This window comes from Populus euphratica, unplaced genomic scaffold (assembly GCF_000495115.2).
Source record: "Populus euphratica unplaced genomic scaffold, PopEup_1.0 scaffold8.1, whole genome shotgun sequence".
Lineage (NCBI taxonomy): Eukaryota > Viridiplantae > Streptophyta > Magnoliopsida > Malpighiales > Salicaceae > Populus > Populus euphratica.
The window spans coordinates 2,894,177-2,903,954 of NW_011499855.1; the positions used below are offsets into that span (position 1 = coordinate 2,894,177).

The 9,778-nt window shown below is 34.5% G+C and overlaps 2 protein-coding genes and 1 non-coding gene across 3 annotated transcripts in view; 2 read left to right on the forward strand and 1 right to left on the reverse strand.

Annotated features, from left to right (window-relative positions):
• The first annotated feature begins 1,372 nt into the window (after positions 1 to 1,372).
• TRNAA-UGC (transfer RNA alanine (anticodon UGC)) lies at positions 1,373 to 1,445 on the forward strand. Its single transcript has one exon. It is a non-coding gene; the product is annotated as a tRNA-Ala (tRNA).
• A 2,464-nt stretch (positions 1,446 to 3,909) lies between these two features.
• Positions 3,910 to 5,203, forward strand: LOC105123117 (ribosome biogenesis NEP1-like protein). Its single transcript, XM_011022613.1, has 4 exons — positions 3,910 to 3,972; positions 4,100 to 4,215; positions 4,346 to 4,627; positions 4,886 to 5,203. Exons 1-4 carry the CDS (start codon positions 3,955 to 3,957, stop codon positions 4,938 to 4,940), a joined length of 471 nt encoding a protein of 156 aa, XP_011020915.1. The 5' UTR covers positions 3,910 to 3,954; the 3' UTR covers positions 4,941 to 5,203.
• Positions 5,204 to 6,449: 1,246 nt separating this feature from the next.
• Positions 6,450 to 9,778, reverse strand: part of LOC105123116 (probable protein S-acyltransferase 7) — a 5,904-nt gene continuing 2,575 nt past the window's right edge. Inside the window, exons 4-6 of the mRNA XM_011022612.1 lie at positions 8,987 to 9,283; positions 7,425 to 7,658; positions 6,450 to 7,336 (exon numbers count right to left, since the gene is read on the reverse strand). Of these exons, the coding sequence (XP_011020914.1) occupies positions 6,896 to 7,336; positions 7,425 to 7,658; positions 8,987 to 9,283 (972 nt within the window). The 3' untranslated portion in view covers positions 6,450 to 6,895. The remainder of the gene's footprint in view (positions 7,337 to 7,424; positions 7,659 to 8,986; positions 9,284 to 9,778) is intronic.

The window sequence follows — 9,778 nt, forward strand, 5'->3', positions numbered from 1 at the left end:
TTTTGTTCGGCATTCCGAGGATTCATCCATCATGGCTAACTCGGGGGCATGGCTCTGATACCACTTGTAAGGATTACAGACACCACTTATCTCCACATTGGAGTGATATTGTCCACTTTGGGCCTAAGCCCTCATGGATTTGCTCTTGGGTTACACCCAAAAGGCCTCATACCAATGGAGATATTTGTCCATCCTTATATACCCTTGATCCTCTCTATTTCTAACCAATGTAGGACTTTGGTCGCATACCCAACAGATACCCCTTCAGTTAGGCCTCATCTCATTTGTACAATCTGATTCACACTTGAAACAAGAAGCTGGTAAGATTCTTGCTCTATTGGTTGGAGCCTGCCACCATCCTGAATTCGAGACGCATCAGGGCCTGCAGGAGCTGCAATCAGAGCACAACGTAAGTCTCTTTCTGCAGTCTGTCAACATTTCTGATCCTGAAACTAAGATTCAGTTCTTGCACCTGCTAGTTGAACTCAGCTCTAAATCTCAGACAGCTCAAGATCTAATCCGATCGCATAGGGATGCAATTGCCCACCTATTCGATTCGCTGGTTGGTGATCAGCGTGAGGTGAAAAGATGGGCATTGAAACTCATAAGCTGTATTTCTGATAATCATCCTGATGGAGTTCCGCTCCCACCATCTCCTTCTAAAGAAACTGCCATCAACACCTTTGTTTCACTGGATATCGAAGAAAGGTCCATTGCTGCTGCAATCATCAGCCAGCTTCCCAAGGATGATATCATTATTGATGAATTACTGAAGAAATCAGAAGCATTAAAAGCCATCCGTGAGGTGATTTGCACAGAAGAGGAATGTGAGGCAATCCAAGCATTTGATAATCACCCCTTTTTCTCTCCTTTTTTTTTTTTGTGATTTTCTCTCTCTTCTAACAACATCCGGGAACTGAAACTTGAAAAAAAAAAAAGTTTAGAATTGAAATGTAAAATTAAAAAACTACGAAGACCAAATAAATGCTTAAGCTAAAACCTTGGGAATTAAACTGAATTTTTTTCTTTTCATGTAATTTAACTTTTTTCTCTCTTTTTTTTAATTTTGTTTTAACATATATAATTTCAGTTTACAAAGATACTATATGTAAGTGAATGTATAAAAAAATAATAATATAATTTGAAATGATAAAATTAAAAAACATTGTTGAAGGAACAGTGCCGTCGACAACGAACGTGTCTATGGATATAGTGAATTACAGGGAAACGACATCCTCTATTGGGATGTAATGCCAGTAGTAATCAATAGACAGGCTTGACGTTGGCGTCAATATTAATATCTTTTTGAAGTGTTTGGAATTCTTAACCAGACATGTTCAATATTATTTTATAGCAACGAGGGTTACTGGGTGGGGATGTAGCTCAAATGGTAGAGCGCTCGCTTTGCATGCGAGAGGTACAGGGTTCGATCCCCTGCATCTCCATTTCGTTTCCTTTTCTCTCAGAATTTTATATTTTCACTCCCTCGGCGAGCAAACCCTCTTAGTTCATGTATATGAGTGTTTATTTGTCACTTTTGAAATTGTATCCTCCAATTCCTTGGTAAATCTGCTGAAAAGTTAATTAATGATAAGTAATGAATTTTTATTCCTTTTTAAATAAATACTATCAAGATAAGATAATATTTCAGATTTTTTTTTTATAAAAGAATAGCGTTCATGTATTATAAAAATAAAATGATTCTTTTAAAAAACTCATTCTGTACTGTATATATTTCTTGCAAATCTATTGAAAAGTTAATTAATGATCATAAATAATGAATTTTATTTTGAAATGCTATCAAAATAAAATAATATTCTAGTTTTTTTTCATAAAAAAAGTTCACAAATTATAAAGGTCAAATGATTCTTTTAGAAAACTCAGGTTTACAATTTTTTATTCTTTACTATATATATATATATATAACATTTCTTTTTAAAACATTATTGCATTATCTCTCTAAAAATATATTTATTTAAACATTGAAAATTCTTTAAATTCATCAAAAATAGTTCTTCTCAGATACTAATCACAACTATCTTGGCCTACCGAGTGTCTTGGCTAAGGAGAGAAGAAAAAACTACTTAAATTAACAGATTAATTAATTATATATATTATTTTTATTTTTAAACTATTTGAATTTTAGTACATCATCAAATTAAAAATAATTAATTGGGTTGATTCACATCATCAAGTTTATAATTCCTCGAATTTAATTAATATGTCACGAAGCTCTTAAGTAAAAAAAGGAAAAAAAAAAATCTCTAAAAACATTACTTCGTATGTGATTGTTTGCGTATGTCCCACTGCGCTGGCACTGACTAGAAAAGTGGGACTTTGGTGAGGAAAATGCGCTCTTGTGCGCCAAGGAACCCTACTGTCCTCTATAAAGCTGGTACGCAGCAAAATTATATGTTCTGGGGGTCCATGTATGAGGTTTTGTATGGACATAATGCTCCATATAAATCTCTTTGTATCACTATTTTTTCAGTTCATGAGAAAAGAAATATAGAGTCGTCGGATCTGAGAAGAATTGGAGGTGGTATTTTCTTGCAACACCTGGTCATGCTATTCCACGGCTTTCTTGAACTTCTCAAGTTATATGTATAGCACCTCTAGGAAGTTCAAGAAAGCTGTGGAAAAACATGGCAGTTTCAGGGTTTTCTTTCTTCTTTTTCCCCCAGCTCCTTGCTTGTTGTGATGGACAAGGATATTCGAGATCTCTTTCTTCCGAGGGATGATCGATCCAAGAAGCTTTTGTCATCTTTCTATCTGCGTGCATGGATTATGGTACTTAATTAATCTCTTGTGACTCGGACCCCTTTTTTTCATACATTAGTTTTTTAAATATGTATCTCAATTGTGATCTTCTATTAATTTATAAAAAAAATTAAAATATTTTGAAAAGGAGTGCCTCTAAATTTGATAAATAGATTAAAATATTCTCACAAATTCAGTATTACACAAGCTTTATTCCGCATGGAAAGAAAACAATTTTTTCTTAGTATTTATAAAATAAAAGGCTAGAAAATTAAAATTTAGTTTAAATGACACCTAAATTCTTAGATGAGAGGGGTTTTGGGCTTTGTGCTTGAACTCACACACACCACAGACTTGTAATTTCGAAGCAAAATAAACTTAGAATTTTAGGAGCTCAAGTTTGAGCTTATTGTAAAATAATATTTTAGATTTTAAAAGATTATTTTTTGTCAAATAAAATTTTGACTTGAATCTAGTTCATGAAAAATTATTTTTTTCAACGCATGAATGTTAATAATCTATTATAAAAATATTTTCTGCAAAACCTAATCCATTTTTTTCATCTTAAAAGTAATATTTGTGGTCACTATATTCAAATTTAATTATTGATGGTAAGACTTAATTATAATTATTATCAAAATTAATTGTTTAACTTTTTAACTTTTAAAATTCATACTAAAAAAGAGGGGTGAAAGAAGAGTTTTGCACAAGTTTTTTTCCAAAATTTTATATAGTTTTTCTCTCCTTATTTTAGTTTTAGTGTTTTTCTTCTTTTTTATAAACTTTTTTTTTCTCATGAATCTAGAATTTATGTTTATTTTGTTGAAATATAATTAAATTTTTTTATTTTAGTTTAAAAATTTTATTTAAAAATACATTTAAAGTAAGATAATTCTGTTGAAATTTTAAAATACTTTGTTTAAAAGACTTTGCTTATGGCGAACACCCTAATTATCATATCGATACACTCACTAGCTAGTCGCCACAAAGAAATAAACTTTCAGATATTCTCTCCTACAAAAAGTGCATGCCGGCAACGTGTCGCCTCTCAATCACGAGAGTTTCTGAGGTTTCAAAAGTCTTCCATACGATGTTTATTTAAAGCAAGGAAACAGAGTCGATATCCATTAACCGCATTCATCAGCAAGAGCCAAGAAACTTTCTTCTTCATTCCTTCTTTCTTGATCGGAAATAATGGCTTTCAGGGCTACTGTAAGTTACTGTTTATTATCGGTTTCTTTTTCTTTATGCATTGAGATACATGGGGAGATGATTAGTTTCATACAGGAGGATAATTGTATTCATATACTGGTATTTACGTTTGTCCTATGGGTGGCAGAGCCAGTGGAGAGCAGTGCTGTCTCGATTGGGACAGAGTCGACCTTTTGCATCCTCCACCGCTCCCAAGTTTGCAACAATGTCTCACAATGCTGCCCATCATGTGCCTAGCAGCAGGTTTTATTAAGAATGAAACCAGTCATGTTCTTAGCCGTAGCCCATTACTGCACATATATATTAGCATTATTACAAAATAAGAGAGCCACGGTATGATCGTGTGGGTATTGATGAACACTCACAATTTCAGGTATGCAGCGACGGGGGAGTATGCACCATTCTATGTGATGGCAGGAATGATGACTGTAGCAGTTGCGATGGCCTTCCACACCATGAAGCAGCAGCTGGTGCATAGCCCAGGAGTTAGCATAAACAAGAAAAGGAGAGAATCCATTGCTGAGGTAGACGACCCTGATACAGTAGTTGCTGATGCTAGTAAATTTCTCAAAAAATCATTCCTCAGGAAGGTTGCTCATATCCAGGAACATAATCCCACCCTGCCTGATCCAACCCGCGCTAATGCCATCACCAAGTACCTTTACTTTTTTTCCCTTGTCTCATTCATTTCAGTCAATTAAATACTTGAATAAATTGTTAATTGTGCATCTCATTGCATATCCCGAATTCAGGAATAAATTATCTCACCTGTTATGCTATTGTAACATATATGATTGAGCCTGCCAAAACAAACTCGAATGATCAATTCTTTCCTAAACACATGACTGTTGATATCAGATTGCAACAATCCTTTATTCAATAATGCTGATGAAGAGTGGTACGTGCATTGCAGGCCTCATGATGCAGAGACACTAAAAACAGTCGGAGTCCTTCCTCGCCACCACTGATTAAACAATCACAGGCCTCAACCATCGCTGCTGATTCTTATCCATCAAATGCCTCCTAATGTTATCTTGCCCCTTCTGTTTATGAGTCCAATTACTATGGTGTCATAATGTAAATAGAATTTCGTGCTATATTGTGGGCCATTCTTTTTTTTCTTGTTCTTTTTCAAAATGTAATGCGAGCCCTTCCTTACTCAGGTCAGGACAGAGGCTCCCATCTTTAAATGTCTGTTGATTAGTTCTGCTAATAATAAAGACACCTCCGTGACCAACTTTGGGGTATTCCGGCCCCTCTTTTATCCAACTAGCGACGAAACAGCATGGAGCTCACACTGAGGATGTGCCATAAACTATCTGATTTGTGATGGTTGAATTGTGACAAAAGGAAATATGTTGGCCAGAAAATGATAAACATGGTGATCTGAACTGTGACAATGAAAAAAAAAAAAAATCCCCTCCCCCCTCATTCATAGTTTTAGATTATATCAGTTTTTTTGTGCGTGGATTTAGATCTCATATTTGCTGTTGTTTGTTATCCAAAAATAATTCAAGCAAAAAAAGAAATTCAGTATTTTTGAAGCCACAAAAACAAATGTATATGTAATGTTTAAAATTACTGTAATTATTTTTCAAAGTTTTTTTTACTTAAAAATAAATTGAAAAAATTTTAAAAAAATTATTTTTAACATCAACACATCAAAATAATTAAAAAATATAAAAAAAATAAGAATTTTAGCAATGATTATTTTTCAAATTTCTTTTTACTTGAAAATATATTAAAATAATTTAATTTATTTTTAACATCAACATATTAAAATAATAAAAAACATAAAAAAAATTAAAACCACAAAAACAAACACATTCTCACCAAACAATACCTTAATCTTAGAAAGTTGTTTGCTTGTAATTGAATATGTTCCTTATATATATATAAGCTATTTCACATTTTTTGACAAAAAAAAAATTATATCAAAATACATATTTTTTATTATATATTTTATACTATGTTAACATCACTCTTTTATATTATGTAAATAGAAATTGTTATGATGTTTAATGTCCAATATATTTCTTTAATGCCTCATGTCTTCTTGATTTACGCGGATTTTAATGTTAAATAATTAAAAGAAATCATAATTAATCATGATACTATGACCACAAGGGAGATTCAAGTTAAAGAAATAGCGAACACTAACTATATTTAATTTGCCTACAATATGTATTTATTTGAAGGGGGGGGAAAAGGAGGAGATTTTCGGGTTGTGACAGTAGAAATTTTTCAAGGCCAAATTCCCAAACGAGCTTCTCTCAACGATGTCAATGTCACGAGCCAATATATCACAGAAACTTGGGAGCCTCACTTGGACACCGAAGACTTATTAAGTCGTTGTCAACAAGCAATTTTTGGCAGATGTGTTCACTGATAAACCAAAAATTTTCAATTTTCCTTGGAAACAAACACATTGCACTTGAGCAAATTATTTCCCTGGCACAACAATGTAAGAAAGAATGGAAAAGAAAATAAGTCTTTTTAATTACACCTTCTGAAAACAGGGAGTGGGGGGTTTCCCCGATCCTATAAAGTATCCCTTGTATTCAAACACCAATGACTGAATCAGAGCTCGTGTAAGAGGCTAATGGTTCTCTCTAATATTACCAGTCAATTGATAAATATCAACACTCAACAAATTTCCAGAAAAATGAGCAAGTAATAGCACAACAACAATCCAAATAACTATCAATGAAGGTTAATTTACAGCATGTACCATTTCATACCTAAACAAACAAAAGCATTCTCTCCTTCCATACGTGAAGCATATAACATCTTTTCGACATGGACTTTGAGTTGAATGCAATGTCAGTGACCATATTCAATCAGCCCCCATTAGAGATGTCATGATGACTTTGAGATCAGAGAGCACTTTCGACTCGCTAGAATATACTTCATGAAACAAACTTCAATGATCTCTAGAAATTTTCTGCCTGTCTGCTAAACCAGATTCCATTCCAAACTCAGCAGCTAACACATGTATATCTGGTGTTATCTCCCAGTTGGCTTTACGATCCCAATTTGTGTGTCTTGGCTGGGTTCCACACCTCTCCAATCCACCAACACTGTCAATCTGACTTTGTATATCTTCAAAATCCTCATCAGCAACAGCTTGTCGTTTGCCCACTTCTATATTAAAGCTCCTTTTGGGCACCTCTGGGCTCAAGGAATCGCCCAATGGCATTGAACTGGCATAGCTAGATGATGACTTGACCCTGACCTTTGCCCGGAATTTGTTCTTTGATTTTGGGATTTTTGAGAAGAAAACTTCCAGAACATTACGAATGCAACCAATGTTGTAAGGATTCATCTTTCCATCATATCTATACCGGAAGTTCTCATATGTTGTCTGCAAAAAAATAAAATAACTTGCAAGCTGCATAATGAGGAGTAAAGGATTCAGAACAGAAAAGTGAGGGTGAGGAGAAAATCGCAACCTGATTGGTGAATATCAAGTACAGATGAAATGCGGTGAGGCCGCCAACAAACCAAGCACATATGAATGTGTACAGTATCAGGATTCCTGAAACAGGAGACTTCAGAAAGGCCGTCCACATATTGCAATGATATGCACCCATTATCTTCCTGATGTTGACCCAGCAGAATGCAAGAACATAGAGGCATAACATCGTTGTGGATGACACAAACATGAAAAAGAATCTGTAATTCCTCTGTCAACAGAACACTCTAACCAGTCAGGTCTATGAAGGTAAGACGGCAATTTAATATCAAAAACCAGTATAGTATAATCAGAAAAATCTTAAGACGTCAGAACTATATATAATTAGCATACAGGATATCAATAGTACTATGAGCCATTTGAAACCAAGTTTTCACAAAAAAATAACTGAATACACTGAAGAATCATCTTGAGTGTAATCATCATCATTAGTAAGTCAATCCCAATTACAGGATGTTTCGCCTCTTTAACCCATGCCTTGTATCTCAAACACCCCACAAAGTCAACCAGGAAATCTGTGATTTGGAAAGCTCTGAAAAATGCTTATTTAGCTATGCTGGCAAAACATAGCCTGGGATGCCTAATTAATACCTGTGCAGTTGTATGATGAAAAAATCTTCCCCAAAATAAAATAAAACAAATTCTAGAATAAGAAAATGCACAAATCTTGGAATACATACCAAATGTTGCAGTTTGGAATGTAAAGGCTCATGCCATATGACCTAGGATCAAACTACTTACATGAATATTATAATTTAACAGGTTATTGATTTGACATATCACTGCTAATCAACACCCCCCCCCCAAAAAAAAAAAAAAAAAATTGGTTGGGAAAATTTAAGGAAATCTATGCCATAATGAACAAGTATCTGCATTTTTAAAAATAAAATCAAGCATTCTTTACTAGCTCAATCTTTTTTGTTTTTCTAACTTCTTTTCCAGTCCATTTTGGCAAAACAGAAACACTCAAAGAAAGCCAGGGGATTCAGTATCTGTCACACTTAATAAGAGTGTAACTATGAATGCGCTCACCATGAACCACCACATGACATGCCTAACGACAGTATATTCAGTTGTCTTTGGATCAAATTCTATTGAGTCTGACCCATAGTGATCATTTATCAAAGAATAACTTTGGTTAACAAATGACGGAAGAGCCGGGAGCAATTTACTTACGATACCTAGTTGACATTCATAAAAAGTACCTAATGTAAAAAGTATCTAATGAATTATGAGTTCAATACACTCTGTTTAGCGGAAAGACATATATTCCATAGTTAGGACAGACCCTGTGTGGAGTCTACTACAGAAGCATTTCAAACCATTTATCCGATATATGTGGTGGAGGATGCACTATCAAATGAGAGAGTTGAAGGCCATCACATTGGCACATACCAAGCCAAAAGGTTTAAAATTGTAGGAACAATGCATTCAATCAAAATGTGAATCCACTAGAAAATAATTCGAAAAAAAATAAGAACCGAATCCATAATTAAATCAAAATATGCATGGTAGAAACACTGTTAAACTGGAACATACCTTGCCAATACATTGCCCCACCCACGGGCAATGATGATCAAAACGCTCAACGCAGTTGTTGCATATAGAACAATGAGAGCATCGTGGCGGGCGGTATAGCAAGCATGTTTGGCAGTATTTGACCTTGACTACCATCCCATTCACCATTACATCTTTTGTTGGAGGTAAACTTGGGCCAGCAACCTGACTTCCTGGCCAGTCAACAGATATGCTTGAGCCTTCATCTTCTGGAGGGTGGAGATTACGAGGAATAATGCCTGGATCTCTTGCGGAAGTAAGGAAGAGAAGAATAATAACCTGAAGAGGTTGACAACCCAGTGACAAAAACCAAATTGCCAAGTAAATTCACTGGAATATGCAAGAGCTTATAAGTTATAAGGTCAGTCAGCAATAATTTTTGTATTTTTCTTAGCTCACAAAATGCTCACAGCATAAGCAACAAAAGAAGCAGAAATATCATATGTTTCATGTTTGGTCGATAATCATTATTCTGCCATATCAAAACTCAAAGGAAAAGCAAGACAAGCTTCTCTCTGCCTTTGAACAAAATAACTTCATTTTTCTCGTCTAGCGTCAAAATTCAGACCTTAGCCAAGTTAGCATATGATTGAGACAGTCGTATATCAGTCTCTGAGAAATAAGAAGCATAAATCAATTAAAATTCGTACAGCCATCAAGTTGAGAAGGCTTCGATTTTACAATGCAGTTCCAAACTGCTTTTCCACCATTTTCTCAGAACTTGAGACTCAAAAGATTTTGGCTGGGGGGGGGGGGGGCAAAAACAAAATTAAA